Below are 25,775 nucleotides of genomic sequence, written 5' to 3' on the forward strand. Positions count from 1 at the left end.
AGACCTCTCTCCTAATGGAAAAACTTAAAAAATTAATTGAACTCTGCAATGAGTTATAATTGCTTCATTAAAAATTAGGAGTGGATTTCTTTATTGTTTTTATTATGGCGTCATGACCTTAGGGGTCCTGGCACCGCAAGCTTGACCTCCCTGCTACCCTTGTCGCAGGTGTGTGTGTGTGTGTGTGTGTGTGTGTGTGTGTGTGTGTGACTGTGTGTGTGTTGCACATTCATTTCAACGTTGCTTCTCAGTCGTCCAAACTATATTCTTTAGTTTAGCCTTTACTGTAAGTGGTGGAGTTCTGAGCAAGTCAATTTAGAAGGCAATAACAACCTGGCAATTGGTTTGACCATTGTGTGTTTTTTTTTTATTATGTGTGTAAATGAGTCACCACAGAGGGAAGCACAATGGTGTTTCAAATGTTCAAATGCGCCGGCTGCTTTCATGGGCGACATCAAAGACAGATATAAGGGATTTGTCATCTCGGGAAGGAAACCGCTCGCAGATGAAAAACAGTCTCTCAGTCTCTCTCTCCCTCTCTCTCTCATAGAAATGTTATCTGCACAGTATGAGTGTGTGGGGTTGTGTGCGCTGCGTTGTGAGCTTGTAGATCAGCCATTTTCATAGCCCCACAAGCAGAACCCAATGGTAGTAAAGTTTCTGACATTTTTAAGACTTTACCCCATGGGGTCCTGGTCCACCGCCGGGCTGCCACCAGGTATGCAACTATGCACACATAAATACAATGTAAACACATTCGGAGAAATTAATCTGCGCAGTTTTACAATGTTTTTTCCTGTGATGGCTTCCGAATGTGCGAACTATAAGTACCTATACATACCTCTGAGAATATCTCCTGTGTCGTGGAAGCCGTTAAGTATTTTTAATCTATGTTTGATTAAAAATGTCGCTTCTTCCTACCTTGTTTATTGACACCTCATTGTACCGCCTATCGGGCTAGCTAGTGGTGCTATAGGTATGACGGAGCAGATGAGAGGCAGGGACGTAGCCGGCAAAGCCAACCGCACATCGGGAGGCGGTACAATAAACGGTAAATAAACAAGAAGAATCAAAGCGACATTTTTAATCAAACATGGATTAAAAATACTTAACGGCTTCCGCGACACAGGAGATATTCTCAGAGGTATGTATATGTACTTATAGTTTGCACATTCAGAAGCCATTACAAGAAAAAAAATCGTCAGAGTGCGCAGAGCGACTTAATGCAGAGTTTGTTTATGTCCGCGTTCCAACAATCGCATTCGAAAATAAAGTAACGAACAGGGACCCTACATAAAGCGACATCCAAATTTCATAAAAGCTTTATGGAGGGTTCCGAGAGGGGCTACCATTTTCACTACTTATTAATAGAGCACCGAAGTCCTGACATCACCGTCAGTAGAGGGCGCCAGTCCACAGGTTTGTGTACTTTTTATTTGCATTGAAATCCCCATAGGGGGATTTTAGATCTCTTCATATAAGAAATGTGTTTGAAAAATAAACCCATCATCCCGGCTTTTCACTCATATGGATATGAAGCATCGACTGAAGGTGGCACAAATATACCCAAAGAGTAACACAATGAGCGCTAGGAACGAGTCAAACAACCCAGAGACATTTCCGGGTAGGCGGGGTGGCTGCAGCTGCCCATCGCACAACAGAAACTGACATGTTAATTACGTTTTTTTCGTGGTTACTACGAGTCGAGTCTCTGCCAGGTAAGCTTACGTCAACTAGGAATCTCAGGAACGCAATGTGTTGACAGCTGGGCATGATGTATATTAGCAGCGACATTGCTTTCATACCCTTGTAGTTTCAAGGCTTTTTGCGGCCACATTGATTCCATTTTCTCCAGAAACTGGCTGTATCAAATATTAATGGACAACATTAACGACACACAGCCACCCCCCCTGACAGAAAGGCCGGGACCGTGTCGTCGGGAGTCTCCTGCCGACAAGCTGCGACGCAAAATCGAGTTGGCTTTAAACATTTGTTTTCTAATTCATGGAATTTCTTTGATTTCTTTATGAAATAACTGAAAATAATTAATTTAGTTTTAATTCAAGATTTTCTTTTAATTAAAAATAAAACAACCCAGGTTTCTCAGGAGACATCCTGCACTCTGCACACACTCAAACGTGTAGTGTCTACTACTGCCTAGCGAGTGCATGCAACACGCGCGCACGCACGCACACACACGCACACGCACACGCACACACACACACACACACACACACACACACACACACACACACACACACACACACACACACACACACACACACACACACACACACACACACCTAAATAAACAGTCATAAAGTAATACAAATATCAAAAACCCAGCACATTGCTGTATACACACACCATCTCCCTGAACCACTAAACTCCTTACAGATGTGTCTGTGGGATGGTCGGCTATTTGAGTGACTCTGAGGGTCACCACAAGAGGAGGAGGAGAGACATTTTCCCAGTTTCAAACATAGACAGTAGAACTGCGTTCGGATTCCGGGGCTGTGTATATGACCATGGGCGCCGTTCCATTTAAATGTAAGGAATGTCGGATTTTTCTTTGATTTCTTAATGCAAGTACTAAAACAAACCTTTGAATTGTATTTGTAATTCATGATTTTTTTTTTTCTATTTTTTTTTGGGAATGTGTGCTTTTCAAAATCTTTTGAAATAGTAACAGTTAAAAACAAAACTCAGGACACAAAACTATTAAGGGACCCATTACAAATGTGTCTGCGACCCACAGATGGGTCCTGACCCACTGTTTGGGAGTCTCCATTCAGCGAAGACCCGGCGAGGACACACCGTCGATTGGCCAGTTCTACGTTTCTATATCTGCGGTTTCAATTTGAAGTTTGGAACGCCAACACGCCATCTCTGGAGACTAGCCATGCTGAGAACACACGAATGCTCAGTGTGGGCTCTAGGGAGAGGGTGGGGGGGGGGGGGGGGGGATTTCTTCATGTTCTGATGACACACCATGTAGAGGAAAGTTCTCCACAAAGTGTATAGCATCAAAGTCATTGGAAGTGGAATAAAAGCAAAGGTGGGCTTTTTTTTACCCCCTATGTTGCAGGGAGGAAACCTGTAATGTATGCAGGGTACAGTGGGAGGTACGTACATAGGGGGTGGATGCCCCGGAGAGAACGAGCACAGTGTTAAAACGTCTCAAAAGCAACACCTTTGTTGTGTCAGTCAAACAGGCAGGTGGATGAAGAGAAGTGCAATGTGCCTCCTGTTAATTCCAGAAGATACGATAGACTCCTCTGACGAGGTAATGAGATAAAAGACAAAGGGAAGAGAGAAAAGGCCCTATCAGTGATTTTCAGCCATTTTAATTTCAAAGACCCCCAGTTTGACATGCATTAGTCTACGGACCCCCATATAATAGCATTTCTATCTCTGGGACCCCCAATTTATATTGAAAAATCAATGTTAATGTAACTCTGAGAGTGTACAAACGGGTCCATTTGGTTCCGTTTGTACACTCAGAGTTACAGACCCATAAGGCTCCATTTGGTTCCTAATTATCAGTCAGCTGGGGACCCCCTGGAACTCTCTCAAGGACCCCACTTTGGGAACCACTTTGCTAAAGAACCTCAAGTCTCTTTTGGGTTCCAGGTTCAGAGTGAGCGTTGTGTGTTCCACTTTTTTTTTAAAGATTCGTTTTTTGTGCTTTTCTGCCTTTATTGATAGTATCAAGTGCAGAAGGACAGGAAAGAGGGAGAGAGAGAAGGGGAGACACACGCAGCAGCCTGTATCTGGCATGCGTCTGGACCACTGAGGTGTTATTCTTTTTGAATGGATTTCCCTCCCAGTCTGTGAAGGCATTTCAATGACCAGTGATTGTATTGTTGCACTTTTTTGTTTTGGCAATGGAAACGGGTGGGGGGGGTGGGGGGGAGACATAAAAAACATGGAGTCCATGGCGAAATAAAAGCGGCTGACGGTCACATTAATAACCCAGCAATGAATTATTCAAAAATGCTCAGGCTTTAATCCATCAAATAATATATTAGGCTGCTCTCTCTCTCTCTCTCTCTGTCTGTCTCGCCCTCCCTCCCTGGGGTTGCCAGGGGCTGGAGCAACAGCAGTAGCCACATTAGCGGCAACATCCAAATACGAACGCAATTAAAAGCCTGCAGGGTACCGAGGCCAGCGGCAAAATAGACCTAGCTTTGCAAGCCGGTCTTTTTGCTTCAGTCTTGCGAACCTGAAGAGGTTGCATGGACGGTTTTAGCAGCAATGAGACAAGGCACAAAGGCATAGCTGACATTTCCAATCACCTGATCTGACCTCTTACTTAAAAATCACACACGTGTGAACTGAGTGGTGCAATCCCCCCCCTCTCTCTCTCTCTCATTAGAGACACAGCACTACCCCTCTCTCTGTTTCTGGCGCCCCCTACTGCTATTAATAAGTCACATACAGGTACACAAACAAACAGGTACACAAACAGGTACACGGACATTGCTGGTTGTAGGAGTGGTTGCACCACTCAAAAACAAAATAAGAGGCTGGCTCTGACAGATGATGATCATGACAATGGCGATGATTGCGATGATGATGATGTGTGAGACTGTGATTCGAAGTTAGACGAAGGAAGACGAGGGAAAAGGGACATAATCCATCTGCTATCGATGTGGCAATTTAAGGGTGAGTGGCAGACAGGGTTCTTGTGACATGCACGGTAATGTATTGGTTGCACTGTGCACAGAGCAATAGTCGGCTATTAGACGTCCGTCTAAAAATGGGTTTCAAGTTATAACCCATTTTTTTAGACATATTTTCGACTGAAGAACGCTCAGCGGGATACAGTGAAGAGAGAAACGCTCCCTATACTCTTTTAATAGGACGGGCTGAAGACAGCCGCCGCCACACACACAAACACGCAGTGATCAACCATCTGCATCCCGCTTTCCCGCTGGCACGGAATAACACACGTCCACACTATGAGGACAATTATGGCCTTAAAAAGGAAAAGAAAATAAAGTTCCCCCCTCTTCCCTTCCGCCGTCCCCTCTTACTCCCGCTGTTCCTCTGTTCCTTCTCAAGTCCTTTCTAGACAGGATGGATGGATGCCAGGTGAGCTTTGTTGGGAAATACCTGGGTGGGGGGGGGGGGCAGTGATGATGAGCAGGCAGGGAAGCGGCACCGGTGCTCTTTTGAATATTAGGATTGAGAGAGAGGGACAAAGACACTTTCTGAGAGAGAGAGAGAGAGAGAGAGAGAGCGCACGTGCGAGAGGAGGAGAGAGAGCGCGCGAGAGAGAGATAGAGAGAGACAACCAGGCCAAAGAGCCCAAATGAGAATGGCCCACGCTGGCTGAAGTTAATGAAGGGAAGGGATCAGAGAAGCTAGATTTTTATTCAACACTTTGAATTATTCAGATTTGGGTTTCCTTAGTTCCCCCCCCCCCTCTTTGACCTGGTATCCATTTGCATCCCAGTTACTTTTGCTCTCCAATCCTCCGTTGCCTTTCATGTGTTCATTCCCTCGCTCTCGCCTGCTCTTCCGGTCTCATGCAAAACAGGAGATAATCTGCCATTTTAAACACGGTGCGGAGACTAGTTCGCTGAGATGGGGGGGGGGGGGGGTTACCGACCGCGGCACGGAAAACAAATAAAAGGGGGTTAGCAAACATGCACGGTAAAGCTCTTAAGCTATGCGCTCAGGAAGCCCTCTGAGATAATATGTGCATGCATGTCATACTCCTATCTCTGCACCTTTTCAAAATAGGAAAAAAGGAGATAGAAAATAAGTACCGGTAGATAAGACATAATTCTGAATTGCTCTGAGTTCAAAGACAAGGTGCTCGCTGTGCTCGGGGGGGAAGAGAAGAAGATGGAGGTCTGCAGTGTAGAATGTTAATCATGATTGTTGGTAGTGTAAAACCACTAGTATGCAAAAAATCTCTGCTGGTGTCTAACATGCATCAGAGTGGGGGAGAGAGAGAGTCCAGCGGGCCACGTTATGTAAGAGCCTGGTCATGGCAGGTCAAGCATGGCTGTGCAATGCATGGCAATGAGGTGACTGGCTTCTCCCACTGTCAGTACCTTACTTACACCACCACCGCTGGGATTTACATTTTTTTTGTATTTAACCTTTATTTAAAGGCGTAGTGAAATAAAAATCACGGCACTACATCTTTAACCAGTAAAAACCACATTGAGACTGGTCTCTTTTACGTGTGAACTGGCCAAGAGAAGAGGCAAAATGAGTGACACAGCTCTGCCAGTAACAATAAATACAAGACCATAACAGGACAAAAATGCAACGCTCATAAATACAGAACCCACAATACCGAAGAAGCTCAGAGGGAGAACAGAAACGTATAAAAACTAAGCAACGTAATGTGCTAATAAACTAAAAAACAAGAGAACCAACATTTGCTTTCAAAGCAAGAGCAAAGTTTGAGCTTTAAAAGGATTGCCATGGGCACACTTCCCAAAGGAATCACAGAAGACAGTTTGAGTTTGGTCTGTATAGGTCATTCCAAGACCAGGGTCCAAAAAAAGCAAGACTTTTTTTTCTCCAAGCCAGTGTTCGATAATGAAGTGGTAACATTCATGGGATCCCAGCGGGACCTCCAACACAGATAGATAGAGAGAGAGAGAGAGAGAGAGAGAGAGAGAGAGAGAGAGAGAGAGAGAGAGAGAGAGAGAGAGAGAGAGAGAGAGAGAGAAAGAGAGAGAGAGAGAGAGAGAGGCCCTATGGACTCCCAGGTCAAACCATATCTGCTTAGATCAATAAAGTAGCTTAAAGTATCCAGTGCCTAATGGGGGATCTACTGCAGCTATTCACACAGCTTAGAGTGGGCATGTGTGTGCACACACACATGCACACACACACACACACACACACACACACACATACACACACTGCATTTTGCATCACAAAAACACAGTTTATAGTTAAGGGACGCAATAAAACAACGACCTCTGCATCCACAGGATGCACTAATTCACTATTTTTTATTCTAGTTTATTTTGCTAGCTTTAGTTATAATAATAATTTCTGCTTCCGTTTTCTACATGAATATAACGCTCTGCACACACTCAAATGTGTAGTGTCTACTACTGCCTAGCGAGTGCATGCAACCTACATAAACTACACACACACACACACACACACACACACACACACACACACACACACACACACACACACAATGTATTGTAACAAATACTTGAATTAGGTGTTTATTTTTGGAACCGGCAAAGTAGCACAGCACTAGGTAGTAGAAAATAAATAAAATGCCATTTCCATTTTTGTTCTGTTTATGTGAGCGAGCCAATTAGGAGCAGCACTTTGCTGCAAATGCCTTATTATTCCAGTGCGTTTATGGAGTATTTATAACCTTTGATTTAGGCCAGCAAGTTAAGTATGTTTTGGAGATGCTAAATTGTATGCAAACAGAATTATTGTGCAACTGCATTTACACAATACCGCTCAAAACACAGTCTACGCACAAAATGTACAGTACTTGCTCCCATTTCCATCATATGTATTCTCTTGGTTCATTGTTTCCATCAACAGTATCATAAACAGCTCACCGATGAGTGCCTCAAAGCAGTTGGCCATGGCGTGTCGCAGGTCCGACTCCCGGCACAGGTCGGGCCCGTGGGCGTAGAGCATGAAGCGGTCCAGTTCCAGTTTCTGCAGGGGGACAAAAGCACCGCCACGCGTGGATTCAGTGGTGGGAAGTAACTAGGTACATTGTGTACTTTTTTTTAAATATTCGTATTTTGCCTTTATATTCATAGTTCTTAGTGAAGACAGACAGGAAGGTGGGAGAGAGACAGAAGGGGAGAACGGGACTGGAGTCAGGCCAGAGCCTATATGTGGCATGCTCCTGGACCACTTGGTCAGCGGGCCCCGTACATTGTGTACTTAAGTACAATGTTGAGGTATTTGTATTTAGTATTTCCAATTTCCAATACTTTTTCCCCCCGGGCTGTATATTATTATATTTATATATACAATATATTTGCGTAACACTGTGCAGTCCTGTTCACTGGCACAATTTGAATTGCTTCTTTAGGAGTGACGGCATCTCTGCTCTGGTGTAATTCTCATAGACACTCCACTGGGGAAAGGATACAACAAAAAAAATACAAATTCAAATAAAAAAACGAAACGAACGAACAAAAGGCTCTACAACACGAGGGAAATGAAAAAGATTGCCTGCCCTCAATGGAAACAGGGTTCCACTCTTGTGGAACTGACAGATGTGCCCATGTGCACTCCAGATGTGGTATATGAAGCCACCACAAGATTGTGAAAAAGAATGTGTGTGTGCGTGCGTACACATGCACGCAGCGACATTGACTGGTACACACTAGCATTGATGCACAGATGGTGACTGTCTCACACTTGCTAACAGGCAAACGCTGTGCGCACGCACGCACGCACGCACGCACACGTGACCTCTCAGTCACGCTAGTGTTACAGGGTCAGGTGTAATGCGAGTCGTACCTTGGCCAGCATGGCTAGGTGCTGGTTCTGCACTATGGCTGTTCTGTACGTGGCCAGCCCACCCTCCTCCAGGCACGGGAACAGGTAATAGAGGTGGACACTGTGTGGACACAACGGAACAAGCAGAAATCAAAATGTATTGAACAACTGTTCAGGTGCAATTCTCTCAAGGTATAATTCATTTCCCACGCTCTGTGTTTTTTCCCCGTCCAATTTTGTCTTTCACAGACGCGACGGCGGGAAACATTTGAAGCGCGCTGTGGAAGCTTGTATTGGCCACACACACACAGCTGGGGTTCCAGGCGAGCAATCTCCATTTTAATTAGGGTCTGTGTGCCTCACATGCACCACCGTGTCATTAGATTGATAGATTCCATATGAATTTTAAAAAGTCTGTTTAACCGCCGTCATTTCTAATCAATTCATCGCGAACACCCAGGCTGGCGTTCAGCTGGTTCCATATTCACACCTGGGGGTCTGTATGCATTGTGATGCTAGCAGGGAAAACAAAACACTTGGAACTAATAAATATCAACAAACAGTGCTATAGTCATCAAAATATTTAATTGCTGCGAATGCCAGACTGCCTGTGTGCCTGTGTGTGTGTGTGTGTGTGTGTGTGTGTGTGTGTGTGTGTGTGTGTGTGTGTTAGAGACCAGCGGGTGGCGGATTTATCCGCGAGATAATGTTGTATACGTTTGTTCATTACAGATGGTATTTCTGATGTGTGTGATGCCTTTACCCTGCTGTAGCTATAGTGCTTTCTCTGGCCGTGTAACCGTCGCTTAACAACAGTTACTGGCTTAGACCTCATCGTCATCCCTTACCAACTCTAGCATCTGGGTCGTAGATAAAATGTGTTACGAGTGGTAATTCCAAAACGCAGATACAAACTTTAGGGGTTAAGGTTAAGATCTCAAAACAGACTGTTGGCCCATCTTTTTTTTTTCTTCAAATGCTTCTGCCCATCAATCTGTGTGTAACTTTGGAAGTGCTGAAAAGTCGCAGAAAATAAAGTGTACTGTATGCTCCCTCACCTCCCCTTCACCAGGCATGTGCATAACACACAAACACACACACACACACACACACACAGTAATGAGCCCACCCTTTTGGAGATGCCGGTGGTTAAGGGCAGGCAGTTGCAGCTAGCTAACTGGGCAGCTATCTAGGCTCCTGTAGGCACCATTGCGTGGGTTAACCCATTTAGGCCTGACGTCGAAATATAAAAAAAATATTTTTAAAATGTATTTTTTTCTGAAAAACTATCAGTATATCAGTGTCCCCCCATCTGAAAACATGTTCCAGGGACACCCCAGAAGCAAAGATTTGCGTTAAAAACTGAAACTCTGAAAGAATATATATATATTCAAAGATTTGAGGCACATTTTCACGATTAAAATAAAATAGCAGACCTACACATTCATAGCGCGGCACCGAGTGCACTTGTAGATCTGCTCATTTTCAACAGCTTAAGTACAACATAATTCTTAAAAAACACCAAAAGGGGTTCCCGCCCACCATGTGTTAATAATAGCTCTGTATAATTGCTGGCGGTCTGCTCTCACCTGTGGAGTCAATATGGTGAGTGAGTCAGAGAAGATATACTGTATGTTCCAGGCGGCTAATTGAGAGTTGTCATGGAGAACTCTGGGGGGGGTGTTAAAAAAAGGTGTACCGGTAGTAGGATATATGTATTGGAGGGGGAAAAAAAGAATCACAATTACGAGTAAATCACTACAAGGAGCAGAAGGAGGAGGAGGAGAAGGCGGTAATAGTTTTATAGATATACGTAGACATGGAGACGGGTGACACATTGGAGTGTCTAGTCTAGTCCTTGAACCACCGTGAAAACCTCCAGAATAGGTTCCATACGACTTGGCATGGAGCAGCAGAGTCTGACGTCAATATCGCTGACGTCAATGACGCAATATCAAATGGAAATGAACTCCTCCGTCAGGGTATTGTATAGATGTGAACCAGTGCATACACCCTTGTATATGCCCATGTCCAACGCAAGCAGGAACCTTTAACCCGTTCTGACCCGAGATCAGATTCTAAAAATGTCTTTGACAGTTTTCTTCGTTTTCTTCGATTTTTCAAAAATAGCAGACCTACAAGTTCATAGCGCGCCACTCGGTGGCGCGCTATGAGCTTGTAGATCTGCTATTTTTCAATAGCTAAAGCATAACATAATACTAACACCAAAAGGGGTTCCCTCCCAAAATGGGTTAAGACACGCGTCTGATATTTCAGATTTATATTTGTGGTAACTTTTTGAGGTGTGAGAAGATAAAGGGGGACAACGTTTGAATGAATGAATCTATATTTTGCATGCATTAATAGGACCAGAGAGACAGTCGACACAGATCTGACCAAAGCTCCTCATCAATTGTGGTATTCCAGTCCAGACGCCCACCTGTCTCTCGGGATTTGTGCAAATCTGGGTCTTGGGCACTGCAGTGTTCCATTAAGGAATAGTAGTATATTTTATAAATGAATAAGTATTAACATGGACTACCATCGAACAGATCCTCTCAACACATGGGTCGCAACCACTCGGGGGGGTCGCCAAATTATTTTGGGGGGGTCCCCAAATTATTATTTTTTTTTGCAACTCAATGGCTGGAAAATGGAAATTAAGAGTTTACATATAGTACGTGGTGCATAAACTTTCCTTAATGATTAAATCTGGTTTGAGTATTAATTTATGATATATTTTCTCTATTATTAAGGTTATTTTTGCAGTCAGTTTGTGTTGGTGGTGGGGAGGGGGGCGGGGCTGGGGTCCCGAGACATGGCCAAAGCATTCCCGGGAGTCCCCGGCCAAAAAACGTGCTCTACACCAGGGGTTCCCAAAAATAAATTTGGCCCAGGTACCCCCTCATCCTCGTAACACCGATAAGCATATTTACAATCCTTACATTTAGATGCCATTAGAACTATTTGTATTAAAACTTTTAAATCATTCGGTATTCTGATATCTGCATGTAGAAAAGTATTTACACGTCACTGGTGCTTCCTGAGGCCCCCACCATAAAATAATGGATAGATATAGTAAATTATATTTTAATATGGAACAGATCACTTTCTCTCTCAGACGGCAGAAGGAGAAATTTATAAAGTTTTGGTCTAATTGGGTGGAATATATTATTCCTTTGATTCCGTCTTACTCATGTCTCTTTTATTGGTTCTGTTTTTATTTTAATTACTGCTCACAGTTTCAAATACTCCCTTATGTCTCCCTATGAGTATTATATTGTATTGTACTTAAATTGTAAATGGTTGTATAATATGATTGTGATGTCCCTAAATAAAGAATAAACACACAATTTCACAACATTTATTTAAGAAAGATGCTATCTTAGAATAGACCTATTTGACAGTGCAGAAACATAATTTCCTTCCTTGATGCATCAATCAAGTGTCAACGATGCTTAAAAAGATGTTGTAATCTACTGAACCATTTGAAGGAGTGTTTTCTTACACTTTTTGTATAGCCTGCACTTCGTTTTAATCAAAATTTGCTTTATATCCCGACATACCGGTAAGTATTATTATAAATTGTTGAAAAGGTTTTGTAAATTAGAAAAGGGTGACCAGGTGGGTCTGTTAGGAACAGGAAAATACAATAGAGACTAGTACACACATCCACTAACTAAACGCCAGGAGAAAATCACACCCGTGTGAAGTGAGTGGTGCAACTCCGTGTGGGGGTCCCCGTGGAGTCTCCGGAAGCTCCAGACCCACAGGACCACAGCCAGGGTGCCGCCCCGGTTCTGGCGAGCCGCCCCACGTTCCTCTACTGTACGGTACTGTACTGTCACTGACTGTACTGTTGTAGTGGCACACCGAAATCAACATATATACAGTTAATATGTGCGTGTGTGTTTGTGTTAGGTTGCGCACAGGTGGTGAAAAACAATGCCTCATACCCAGGCAGTCAGGCACCAACCCAGCCACACACATAGCTCCGTAAGGGAGTGGTTGCACCACTGAGAAAAAGATACGGTCCGCACACTGAAGTAAGCTCCAAAGCTTAAAAGGTTTATTAAGGTTCCTTACACCGTAGTGAACATGACGTTTGGAGCCTCATGGCTCTTCATCAGACTGATAAAGTGTGCGGACCCTGTCTTTTTTCTTCTGTTTGGAACAGGATTACGTCTAATTCTAAAAGATCAATTTCCTGAACTGACAGAACCGCCTGCAAGTGACTAGGGGTTCATGTGCCATTTTCCTCAAATATTTGCACTTGTTAAGTCGCTCTGATAAGAGAGATCTGTTAAATGCCAAAAGGCTAAGACAAAGAGCCAGGGAGACCAAGGAACAACGCTGCCTGCCAGACGTATTAGAGGGGAAATCTAATTACATCCGACCATTAGACGTGATCCGCAGCGGTGGAAAAAGTACTCACATTTTAATAAAAGCACAATTGTGTCGGCATCACAATGTACTTATAGTACCAAAAGTAAAATAAGTCATTGCGCAGAATGTCTCATTTGTAGTTTTCAAATGTTTCATAATCTTTAGAAAATAGACGAAGCGCCGCATGGTGAGCTTGTAGATTGGCTATTTTCAAATGGTCGAAATGTAAACAAAAGCTAGTAGCTAGCTAGCTGAACAAAAGTTTTCAAATAAATGTAGTGGAGTAAAAGCATGATATTTTGCCTCTAGAAGTAAAAGACATACTCAAGTAAAGTACACCTCAAGATTGTACTTAAGTACGGTACTTAAGTCAATGCACTTAGTTACTTTGCACCCACTGATGATTTGTGGCCTCTCACCTGGTAAGAAACTCCACGACGGCATCGCCCAGGAACTCCAAACGCTCATTATGGTTGATTCTTGTAAGGAGGAGAGAGAGAGAGAGAGAGAGAGAGAGAGAGAGGGCAATGAAACGAGGACGGTGGAGGTAGGAAGAGGAAAGGTAGAAAAGAGGCGGGTGACAGAGGGACAAAATGAGCGAAATACATCACAGCGTGCAGCACAGGCATTTTCTGCACGCTTACTTGCACACATAAAGACACGTTCAAGTCAACACGCAAATGTGCACGCATGGATAAACACGCACGTAGACATATTATGCATGCAAGCACAGACACACGTAAACATGCATGTTATGCGCTCACTCACAAGACACAAATATGTACACACACACACACACACACACACACACAAAGACTGTGTTTATCTAATGCTTGAGTGGAACCGTGTCCCTGGAGACGGACGATCCTCTCACAGTCAGAGTGAATGTTCCCGTCAGAGGGCCTGCGGGGCCGATTAATCACGACAGTATGCCCCTGTGATGCAGGCCCCTGCGGTCAGCCGTAGTCTACCACAGATAATGTGTGTGGTGGTAGGGGTTAGGGTACCTACCTGGAGGGAGAGGGGTCGTCCTGGCCCAGGCGAGACATGATGTTAATCAATGTGTTGATTCCTGGGGGAGTGGGGGAGATACGCATAATGAGCGGGACAAAGAGAGGGAGTATTATGTGACCAGATTTGACTGAGAGCCCGCCATCGCGCAAATTCCAGCTTTTCAACAAAAAATGAGTTATCACAGGCTGACTCTCACATACTAGAGCATGTCTAAAATAAGTGTCTGCTGAAATTGACATGTAAATATGAAATAAATGCTTAAACATGTAGCTATAGGTGTAATGTTAGAGACCACAGAAGTGAACCTTTCAAGCCCGATTTCTCAACTCAGTTTTCTGCAAGACATTACTCTATAAGCCATATCTCCAAAACAAACCAATATGTCAATTTGAAGCTATAATTCCCTGCTTTCATGAGACATGAAAGAACGGAAATTCAAAAAAATCCAACGACAGTCCCTCAGTCAAATTTGGTCACATACAGTATGTGCGAGAAGACAAACAAGCAGAGACAGAGATACATAACAACCAAGTTACAGTTATCAATGTCCCAAATAGGACGTCTGGTTTCCAGACAGGCAATGCATACATAACAGCAAACGATGAACTCATAAAAAAGTGTACATAATGTTCACTTAAGAATTATGCTCTTACAGCAAAAAGAGCAGCACCAAGTGGGAAGGAAATGAGATAGAAATGATTTAAAATAAGAAAACAAAATCAACCACCTGGTCCCCCCCTTCCTTTTTTCTCCTCCTTATATATACACAGTGTTTTTTGTTGGATTTTGTTGTCATTTCTATGAATTGATTGCATAGTGCCTAAATGGCAACCAGACAAGAGGGTGCCATCTCTTTTGGACTGAGTGTTTGACCGTACTCGGTCGCCGTTTATACATTTCTGTCTAATAAACTATTCGTTCAATCAATCAAAAAACGCAAAAATGACATTTTCTAAGATAGAGACTTCCAACGGACCAAACATTGGACATACCCTTCTTCCTCATGTACATGTGATGGACCTTCCTGTCGCCGTACTTGGGCTGGCGGATGCCACAGTTGGACAGCGAGTTGCGGGCGTGGTCCGGGTTCATGCCGAAGTTCAGGTGGTGGCTGGGGTGGGTCATGGCCAGCTGGACACGTGGGAAGGAGCAAGAAGGGTAGTTTGAGTATCAATGTATCATCATAATCATAATAAGGAGAGAAACGAGGAGAAAAAAAACAATCACACCCGTGAGTCACCGCGTGTGAGTGAGTGAGTCACTTCCTGACGGAACACTTAGTGACACTTGGCTGTGAAAAACGCTAATGAAGTGGTTGCACCACTTAAAAAGTGTGGTTGTCTTCACCCCCCCCCGCCCCCTCACTACACAATGGCCTCCTGACTGACCTGCTCAGAGCAAGTGCCTAGTATAAATACAACAAAGGACTTTTGCAATTGCAAAAAAACGAAATAACACTGGATTCAGCTGTGCCCCTTAAGAATAGAAGAGAGCAGGCCCGTGTTTAAAGTGAGAATGGCAAAGAAAAAGAATAAACGCAGACACCCCAATGGAATTTAAAGGGCAACGTTTCGAGCCAAGGCTCTTCTTCATTGGGTCAAATTATTCCTTTGCAACCCAGCACCTCAACCAAGTGATTTGCATATTCTATTTGTTTTTGTAGAGTGAGAACAAATACATGCTGGGTTCTTCTTCACCTTGTTTTCAGGGAAGAAAAATTAAATTAAAATAAAAAAACAGTACGAGCGTGGTTTAAACTTTAATGCCGGTCTCATACAGGTTTTTATTCAGGCATATAAACATGAGTCGTGTATATATATATATAGTAGTGTCCAGTATATATAATGCCCTGGTTTCAGCTAGGTCTAACTCCACAGAGTACATTAAAACTAATTGGGAAAAAGAGTTGGAGATTACCATCACATCAGAAGAATGATCAAACATGTGCAAAACACAAATTACATCCACCAACTCAAGAATGTGGAGAGAATTCTGTTGGAAGAACTTAATGAGATTTTTTATTACTCCCAAAATTAAAGCAAAACAACTGAAAACAGAACAGCCTTGCTGGAGACAATGTGGCCACAAGGAAGCGGGCCACGCTCATATTTTCTGGTCTTGTCCTAAAATTCAGAAATACTGGCAGGATATTCACTCCACTTTAGAGACCATTCTGTGTTTTGAGATACCTCTGTCTGTTTCTTTTCTACTGTTGGGAAATATCCCTGAAGAGTTTCTAACACATGATAAATATTTAATCAAGATCCTCTTAGCATCAAGTAAAAAAGCAATCACACAACGCTGGTACCAACAGGACCCACCAACGAAAGATCAATGGATGGACATTATTGAGGAACTGTATTCTATGGAAAAACTAACATTCATACTGAGACTACAAGAGGATAAATTCTATAAAAAATGGGAAAAGTGGAATCTCTTCTCTCAGCCTAGCGATATTGCAATAGAATTTCATTGAATGTTTATTGTAATATGAAAAATGCAGCCTTTTTTTTCTTCTACTTTTTGTCCCTTTTCTTTTCTTTTTCTTTCCTGTATTGTCTTGTTAGTTGTTTTTTGTTTGTGTCTGTTCTCCTTTCAATAAAAATTAAGTGAAAAAAAAAAAAAAAAACTTTAATGCCGGAGTATTAAAGCCTTCCAGGCTTCACTCCGGCTAAAAGACAAGTGTGCAAGTGCAAGTGTCTAAAAGAGAGCGGGTAAAGGAGAGATAGCGAATGAGAAATTAGCCTCAAGGAAATGTATGAACTGATGTCCCAGCTCAATTTTCAAAGAGGACAAAACTGCTGTGCCTAGAAAGTCAGCATTGACTGAACGCCCTCAGTTTGGAAAGGAGGAGAGAAAGGGAAGAAGATACGATAGTCAGTGAGATATGTCAAGCCTTTATAAATCTGATACTAGGAGAATGTTAATCTCAGCAAGAAAAAAAAGGAAAAAAAAGGAGAGAAAAAAAAGAGAAAGAAAAGAAAGAAAACTCTAGAGAACAATTTATTTGCTGTGCTTGCTTTTCAAAATGCTTGTCTCTTGTCAGGCAACTTCAAATCAATTTCAAGCTCCGATGAGATACACTTGTAAAATGTTAACGGAGAGGTTTTCAATATTTAGAGCCACTCGGGAGGATGTGAATCTTTGTAGTCTCGAACGGAGACAAATTCAAACAGCAGCTCTGCTTGTATTATTTCACTGGGCTTAAGAGGAACCACATTTGTACAAGTGGGGGGTCAGTGTGGAGGTCGGAGAGTAAAGAGACAAAGTAAAAGAAATAAAGAAATTAGTGCACGAGTCAAGACCCCGGCCCGCATTTAACAAATCTGTACCATGTGGGTGGGCATATTTATTTATTACTATACATCACTAGATTATGTTTTTTTGACCTTACTGACTGGTAGCTTATTTGTATTTTCACCTCTTAACACTAGAGTGTCTGTGAGGTCTTTCTGACCCATTTTGAGAGTTTTAAGTTGATTATCTTTGCTCGGAAGGTTTCCCTTCCATGACTTTCCCTTAAATATTCAATTCAAATCATCTCTGCTTTTTTTCTTTTTTTCATCTGAAACCATTTCTAAATAGGAATTTAGGCATATACTAATACAAGTAAGACGCGCAAACGCGGGAAGCGAACGCAGCTCGTACATATTTGGGTTTTTTAAAGATTTTTTTTAAGTTATTTTTTTTTAAGTTAAGTGTGTTTTTAAGTTAAGTTTTTTAAGTTAAGGTGTGTGTGTGTGTGTGTGTGTGTGTGTGTGTGTGTTTTTTGTGTGTGATACAGCTGCGCCCTCTGGTGGCGGGCAGGTGGTGTAACAGCAGGACAGACAGACACACACACAGACAGACAGACAGACAGACAGACAGACAGACAGACAGACAGACATGATCTGCTAGGTCTCATAGTTAGTGCTCACTGCGTTCGCAACCATCTCTGCCGATTCGTTTTCGGTCAAAATGACCCCTGCCACTCCCTCATTGTGCCATATGAAACAAGTCGCTGTGACACAGTATCAAGCAAACTCATCAGGTTAAACATATGCAAGCACTTCAGTTAAAGATGGAGTGCCACAATGTTTGTACTTTTCCAGTTTTTCATGTGGCAGTACTTCATTAGATACTATGGAGTCGTTTTTATGTGCAATGGTGTATCCCCTTTGTATTTAGAGTTTGTGTAACGTATAACTATTGCACACACCTCCCCCTCATTATATATTTTTTTAAATACGACAACCTCTGTAGGCAGAGGTGCCACATACACACCTGTGCATTTTTAACATGGCAGCGGCAGGGTGCTCTGAGACATTACCAGCTGACACATATTTTTAAATACGACAACCTCTGTAGGCAGAGGTGCCACATACACACCTGTGCATTTTTAACATGGCAGCGGCAGGGTGCTCTGAGACATTACCAGCTGACAGCAGGCGTGATCAATGGCTGAATTAAACAAAATTACACGAGAGGATGTTCTTTAATGCACGCCTGCGGTCCCGCAGGAACTCGGCAGAAAGCAGCAACAACAATCGCGGGTGAACATAATATACGTATCGGTTTGACTGCACTTCGTATCGCCTTGTCTGTCTGTGACACCTCCTCCAACGCTTTAGCTGCAGGATTTATCTTCTCTCCTCTTAACTTAACTTTAACTTTGACCATCGCATGTAAAATGTAACCTACAGGTGTCCGTTGTTACGACGGCTTGAAGAAATTAATGAATGCTTTGAAGAAAACTTTTTATCTTATTGTTATGCCAGAGCTGTGCTGCTGTACAGTATAGGTACAGACAATTAAACGGGACTGTGGGTACCCTGCAGCTGTCAAGAGGGAACTTTGGGGAAATGCATATACCGGTAAGAAGCAAATGTGTGCAGCCATCTCTGCAATATATACACACATCTACTCTGCCATTCCTATCATAAAGTGATGACAATTTATTTGTCAAATGTAGGTCTCCAGGTGAAATTCCCCAATGAAACAGTTGAGTGGCTATACGGCCACCCATATCACAGACCAATGAAGAGGGCATTACCTCCTTGTCTTTCATCTGAACCAGAATCTGGCTCAAACATGTGAATGTTGAATCTCACCAATATGTCATCCCTCTGCCATTTTGTAAACAATTGGGCAGAGCCACGGGCAGTCCTTTTGTAAGGAGGGGGAGGGACTATAGGACAGGTGGGTGGTCTTAAAGCAGGAAGCGGAGGGACTGGATTAGGTGGGTGGTGCTAATGTTAAACTCACGTATACTTAATTAACTGGTGGGCGTGTCCACATAAAAACAACATTTTAACAAATACTGTACACTTTTTTTTGAAAAAGTTCTTCCTCCTTATATTAATAATAATACCCGATCATGTTTTAGGGTGGACAAAAAAAATTGCGGCACTCAGTCTTTAAGGCAGCACCACCACCACCACCAACGGCGGCAACAACACTGTACGTGTCATTTACAGTCTTGGAGGAAGAGAATTGGCTCTGGTAAAAAAAAGAAAAAAGGGTTTTACGGTTGACTGCATAAAGGATGGAGGCATTTGGTCTCACTGATCGCTCACTACTGATTCGGGCTGCTGCTGCTTAACAGCCTTTGGCAACAACATGGGGTGAGGTGTGGGTAAACATGATGAGGGAGAGAAGGAGAACTGGCAGGGATGACGACGTCTTGATGGGAGAGAGCATCGCTCGTCCTGTTTCACTGAGTACTCTGCCAGGGAATTAAAAAAAAACCCACTGCTGATTGGCCGGCACTCCATCCCTGTGCTCAAGAATGTAATTATTGTGTATTGCATTGTCTAATACAGTGGGTTTTCAACCAGTGGTCGGTCCTTGAGGGGGGGTTGGGGTTCCAGGTGGTCCCCATGCTAAATGATATAGAGTTGATAACCAAATGGACCCTTAGTTATTAGATCTCTCTCTATAGGCTGTCGTCGTCCTCAGACACGAGGACTTGCAACGCACAGTCCCGGGCAGCGACCGTTGTTATTATGCTTAAATTATCGCTTTGGCTAAAACGCTGAATCCCGCGGATAAAGTAGGCTATGCACATATAACTACAGGCATTAATAACTACAGACATTAGTCTATACCGCATATGTACAATAATAGCTTTAACAAACAGGCTTGATTGACATTTGTCAAATTCTCCATACATCTATCTGGCCAGCTCGTTGGTGCTTTGCGCACCTGTGTCGTTCTGGAGTACATCCACATTAGCATAATGTTAATGTGGGACGTCCTCTTGACCCGTGCCTCTTGAGAGCGTAAAATTAAACCAAATGGGCGCCTATCGGTTTGGTTGGAAATTTGGTTTCATTTCACGCCCTCAAGAGTTGAATAACAACATCTGCATTACTTAATTTACAAGAAGTGTACACAATTAGAGAATGTAGAAGAATTGATATTTTGACGATTAAGGTTTCAATACAGCATGGGATTATGATCTCATCCAACGATATATGAGTTTGGCTCTGAGAGGCTAAAATGTCATCAAATGCTGAACAAATATTGGGCCTTGTAATGAAAAGGGTTGAAAACCACTGGTCTAATACACAGCTCAGTGTCCTTGTGGTTAGAGACGAGTGGCCGCCCTGAGACTGGTTACTCAGGGTTTGAGTACCGACTGGGTCATAGCAAAGAATCAACGGTCAACAAGTCCCTGTATTGTCATGTCCACTTGTGCATCATATGAGAGAGGTTTAACCGCCGGTAAACGGTGGCTTTATAACCACAGTTCCAATAGAATCCTAACCGGTTACCACCCCCAGGCCTACTGGCCACCCAGCCTCCCACACACATTGACATCCCTGCTCCAGTCCACAGGGAATAACATCAATATATAAGCACTGCACACAGACACACACACAAACACACACACAGCAAACTAAGATATCCGTCTCAGAGCCAAGGCCTCAAGACTTGTACAGTTAAATAATTAAGGCCCCTCTGTGAAGGCCCTGGCGTTGCCATCAGCACCAGGTCGAAGCGAGGCAGCAGGGGGTCTGTGGGATTGATGGGGGCAGTGATGCAGGTGGAGATGCCCCCCCACTCCCAGTCACAGTTCTCCTTTCTTCTTTCATCCGAGCGGTTTTGAATCTTTTAACGGGGCATGCTCTCAGAGGAGGACCTTCAAAGGGCCCCGGAAGCTCGGAGGTGGGCAGACAACAGACGGGAGAGAGAGAGGCAGCAACAGCACAAAGAAGTGGAGGAGGAGATGAAGCAGCAGCTCCCCATGTTTTGGGGGCTTCATCCTGAGCCTCAGAGTGAATACTGGGATACAGAGCAGGCCTCATTCTGATGAAACGCCTGTACAAGTCCTCCGTCTGTTCAGTATATCTATATCTATACATGGATAAATAAAACTTTTTATTATGGTAAAAAAAAAAAGTTTGAAAAGAGTTGCCAACCCAGGGCTCGTAAAAATTGGAAGGCAGTCGAGTGGAGTGGTATGTGAAAAATCTGGACTGATGCATCTTGATCACATGACAAAACCACAACGATGTGTGGGGGTTATTGCCAAAATGTGTCTTGATACTTGGGTACAGGCTTTAGTTCCGACATACTATTGATCCGAAACCTCAATCCCTAAACTAACCATAACCGCAAGCACGGGTGCAGCGCATGTCGGACCATCGCATTTTCGCATCACATCGCATGTCCCCGCGCTTCGGACCTTTGGTGTGTCGGATCTGCGTGTGCACCCCTGATACTGTGAGCTGGGCGGATCAGATAGCGAACCGGCAACCTTATCTCAGTACCAGACGGAATCCCTAGCAACCACGATATGGACACGATGAAAGGGCCAATCCTACCTTGACCCCCACAGGGTCACGGTCATTCCTTCTCTGTTGGCGTTATGACATAAATGTGTCAGCACACCAAGAGGCCAAACGCTGATCAATGTGTGCATGACACACACGCGCACACACACACACACACACACACACACACACACACACACACACACACACACACCTCTTGTTAACTATGTACACACAAGACAACACATTGATTTCTAATGTATCAGGTTATGACAGATGTTCAATACTGCTGCAGGCGGCTGCATGCGGGGCCTCTGTACGTATCGCTGCTGCAAACCTGACAGGAGAGGACAGGAGAGAAGAGAAAGGATGTTGATGTTTCCTGCACTCTCGCTCATGTTGTGCTGCCTCCATGCCATGGCAACTCAGGAGTGGGCTGAAACACTCTTTTGAAGCACACATAGATAACACAGCGTGTGTGCGTGCGTGTGTGAGAGAATGGTATAGGGTGTGAAACTAGGTGGTTTGAAAAACATGAGCAGCCACCTAGGTGGTAGCAAACCCTGCATGAGAAGCACATTTTGGAGGGCTTTGGCAATGTCTCTGGACCCCCGACCCGCCCCCTCCCGACCCCCAATATAAATTGACTGCTCTGCTACAATAACCTTAAGTTAATGATAGAGACAATACACCATAAATAAATACTGAAACCAGATATAATCATTAGGGAAGGTGTATGCATGTACTATGTGTACTATTATTTAAACTCTTCATTTCCATTTTCCAGCCACTCAGTTGCAAAAATAATAATTTGGGGACCCCCCCAAATAATAATAACCCCCCCCGAGGGGTCGCGACCCACAGGTTGAGAACCCCTGGTCTACGCCATCATCAGTCCCATGACCAGTGTCACATTCCTTCGCCTCTCTTTTTCCATCCGCCATTTCCTTCACTATACTATCCATTAACTCACTGCCATTTAGTGCTGCAAGAATTAGCCAAACAATGACGTTCGAATATCCGTTTTGAAACACCACGTGGGATTGACTCATTCGAACCCATCGAACGCTGAATGTATTAATATAACATATCCACTGTAACTATAAATGCACCATGTCTCTGTCTGTCCGTACACACGTACGTCTGTAATGCACGTAACTCCACAGGGAGTGCAGAGCCTGGTGTCGAGTCGGTCGGACCCACGGTTGTCCAGAACCACCACAAAAGGCCTCTGCCCGGGCTCTGGACCAGCCCAAGGTCCATATACGGAGCTGGCCTGTACTGACATCACAACACTCCATATTTGGGCATACCTGACACAGAACTCCATATGTATAGGAATAAAGGGACACAGAGAGACAGATAAAGAAATCTCCATATATGGGCATACAAGGGACACAGACAAATGGGTGGAACAGGTACTCTGACACGGGTACAATGGGTATTGCATAGCCAGGTTGGGCATGGATCTCCAACTTCCATCGTTACCGCTTTACAGTCGAGCACCAGTCTAGTTTTATCCGAATATGCAGTAAAACTTTCTCATTCTTTCTCTATATGCGCCGATATGATTATGATTGCGAGATCATTCAAATGGATGATCTTATAGCCAAATCTTTTAAATGGTTTAGTTTAGATACAAGCGCCGGTCTTATATGGAGGAACAGAGACGCATCACTCCAATGATTTGCTCATAGTGCTGTGATAGAAGTTGGAACAATCTTTACATACCTCGACATAAAACGGGAAATGATCAAAGCAATGCATTCGTTTTGGGTTTAAATCAAATTATGCTGCCTCTGACTGACGGTTCTGTGATCTCACGAGACCCGGAGTCTTATAAGGCTGATTTTGTCACTTTTTTTTACCTTCATTTGTTATAGGCGATCATTCTTTTATTTTTTGAGTGGTGCAACCACTCCTACAACCAGCAATGTCCGTGTACCTGTGTACCTGTATCAGTGAGCACGAGTATGTGACTTATTAATACCATTAGGGGGCGCCAGAAACAGAGAGAGGGGTATTGCTGTGCCTGCTGCCTGCTAATGAGAGAGAGAGAGAGAGAGAGAGAGAGGTGTGGGGGGAGGGGAATTGCACCACTCAGTTCACACAGGTGTGATTTTTTTATATTAGATTATTCCTTCGACTTTGGAATATTCCAGAGATTCGCATCCCTACTGCCATTGACAAATATTTTTCACAGACTCAATGGCAGTGCAGACTGCCATTGAACACTGGTTTCTCAGTGTTCACCATAGAGGGCACTCTTCCGCAACTTATGAATGATAGTTATGAAGTATAATGTTAGAGGATTTTTTTTTTATATAAAAAAATACATTTTACTCTGCTTTCCTTTAAAAGACAGCGTTTTTGGATGAAAACAAGCTATATTCAACTGCCAATGAGTTAAAGCAGCTATGCCTGAAGTGTAGGATTTTTCCAAGTCAATTGAACAAACCTCTGAACACATTAATGCAGCAGTCAAGTTCCTTAACACTTATACCGCCATTGCCAAAGTCCTTTGTCAATTGAAGACTCCGTCACCCATCTTAGATCATCGGCACCATAATAATCCATTCTATCCCTTTCTTTCAATCGCCTGTATCTCCTATTCCTTGTCCCAGAGGGCATTTTTTGGTCAAAACAACATTTCTTTGACGGCACAGAGCCGACAGAGTTCGATAAGTATGCCTGTGGTTTGCCTGGTGGGTAGTGATCGACCTGAACTGAAGCTGCACCCAAAAAAGTACAAATACACAGCACTCCATTTTTAATGTGGAAGCATGTGCACAGTATGTGACAGCCAGGGGGTGGGTAGGTGGGAGGCTAGAGACATAGGAGAATGGTTGGAAGTTGCACTAGCATTTGACAAATCAACAAACACAAACACTCTCCGGCACAGTGCAAGAAGACACACACACACACACACACACACACACACACACACCGCTGTGTTACTTATTGTCAGTGGCGTTGCCTTCATCATTTTTCGGCCGCAGTTGAGATCATGGATTTCACAATGCGCACACCAGACTTCCCGGTCCTTCATTGCCATCCCCAGTTCCTGCTTAGTGATGCATGTGTCCGTATAGCAATGATATCAGGAAACAACAGTTTTCTACCTCTGGTCTGCTTTGAGGCAGGATTCCAGAGAAGAAAGGAAGATATAACATCATGATCAGCTCTGTAGCAGTGGCCGGCAAACTGTTCTTCTGGGTCGGACTAGTGAAGAAAATAGGGGGGAGGTTGCCGTATATTAGAGTATAAGTCGATGGGTGGCTCTTCCAAGAGAGATTTTGCGCTCTCATTAGAAGACGGGTGTAAGTGCCATCCAGCCGTTTATCGAATTTCTTTGAAAGTGCCTAACCTTAACCCTAACCCTAGGGTAGGTACCCTTACAAAAAACATGCAGTAATCCTGGTCTCTAAACTACCTCCCCCTGGTCAGCACCTGATGGAGGGGAAAGGAACTGGTCGGAATAACGTATTCCTTCCACGCACTATGGGCCGGGGAAACTCTCCCCTGTCAGGTGAAAAGAAGCAGCTTTGACTACTCATGCATAGAAGGTAGCATGAGGTCAGTCCGCTGCCCCCCCCCCCCCCCCCCCCAGGTTGGTGGAAGTGTAGTGCCCAGGATTACATTAGATAATTGACACTGGGTTGCAAAATTGTGGGATAAAAATGTATATATATAAAAATAAATAAAAAAGAAAGTGTCCGAGCGTTGCCTTACCTGCAGGAGGCAGCGTTCCTTGAAGACGTAGCCGATGAGTGCGTCCAGGTGCATCAGACACTGGTGGTAACGGATGTGGTGGGTGAGCACTGGAAGCATCATGGCATGCTGCAACGTGGTGGGAAAGAAAATTACTCTTAATAGCAAAGTACAAATACCTCAAAATTGTACTCATGTACAATACTTAAGTAAATGTACTCAGTTACTGTACACCACTGCGTGCGTTCCATAAAAAAAGGGGGCAAAGGGGGCGGAAGAGAAGTAATGGACGGTGAAAGCACCCAAGAAAGCAAGAGAAAGAGGGAACAAGAGAGGATTGATTGCCAGAGATAAGAGGACAGGAGAAGAGAGGCGGGCGTGGGGAGAGAGACGGCGTGTTTTTGAGGGACAGCGTGAGGCACACAGATGGTGGAAGAC

At 43.7% G+C, this 25,775-nt stretch overlaps 2 protein-coding genes across 3 annotated transcripts in view; both read right to left on the reverse strand.

Moving 5' to 3' along the window:
* Positions 1 to 25,775, reverse strand: part of LOC308336417 (uncharacterized protein) — a gene marked incomplete at its 3' end in the record, with an annotated part of 688,546 nt that overhangs the window by 585,346 nt on the left and 77,425 nt on the right. The window lies entirely within an intron of this gene.
* Positions 1 to 25,775, reverse strand: part of drosha (drosha ribonuclease III) — a 119,415-nt gene that overhangs the window by 52,101 nt on the left and 41,539 nt on the right. For both annotated transcript variants that reach the window (XM_080794084.1, XM_080794083.1), the window contains exons 19-24: positions 25,359 to 25,466; positions 14,862 to 15,000; positions 13,867 to 13,927; positions 13,275 to 13,334; positions 8,491 to 8,590; positions 7,569 to 7,671 (exon numbers count right to left, since the gene is read on the reverse strand). In XM_080794084.1, the coding sequence (XP_080650210.1) occupies positions 7,569 to 7,671; positions 8,491 to 8,590; positions 13,275 to 13,334; positions 13,867 to 13,927; positions 14,862 to 15,000; positions 25,359 to 25,466 (571 nt within the window). The remainder of the gene's footprint in view (positions 1 to 7,568; positions 7,672 to 8,490; positions 8,591 to 13,274; positions 13,335 to 13,866; positions 13,928 to 14,861; positions 15,001 to 25,358; positions 25,467 to 25,775) is intronic.

Source organism: Protomyctophum bolini (genome assembly GCF_963924005.1).
Source record: "Protomyctophum bolini genome assembly, chromosome: 21".
NCBI classification, from domain to species: Eukaryota; Metazoa; Chordata; class Actinopteri; order Myctophiformes; family Myctophidae; genus Protomyctophum; species Protomyctophum bolini.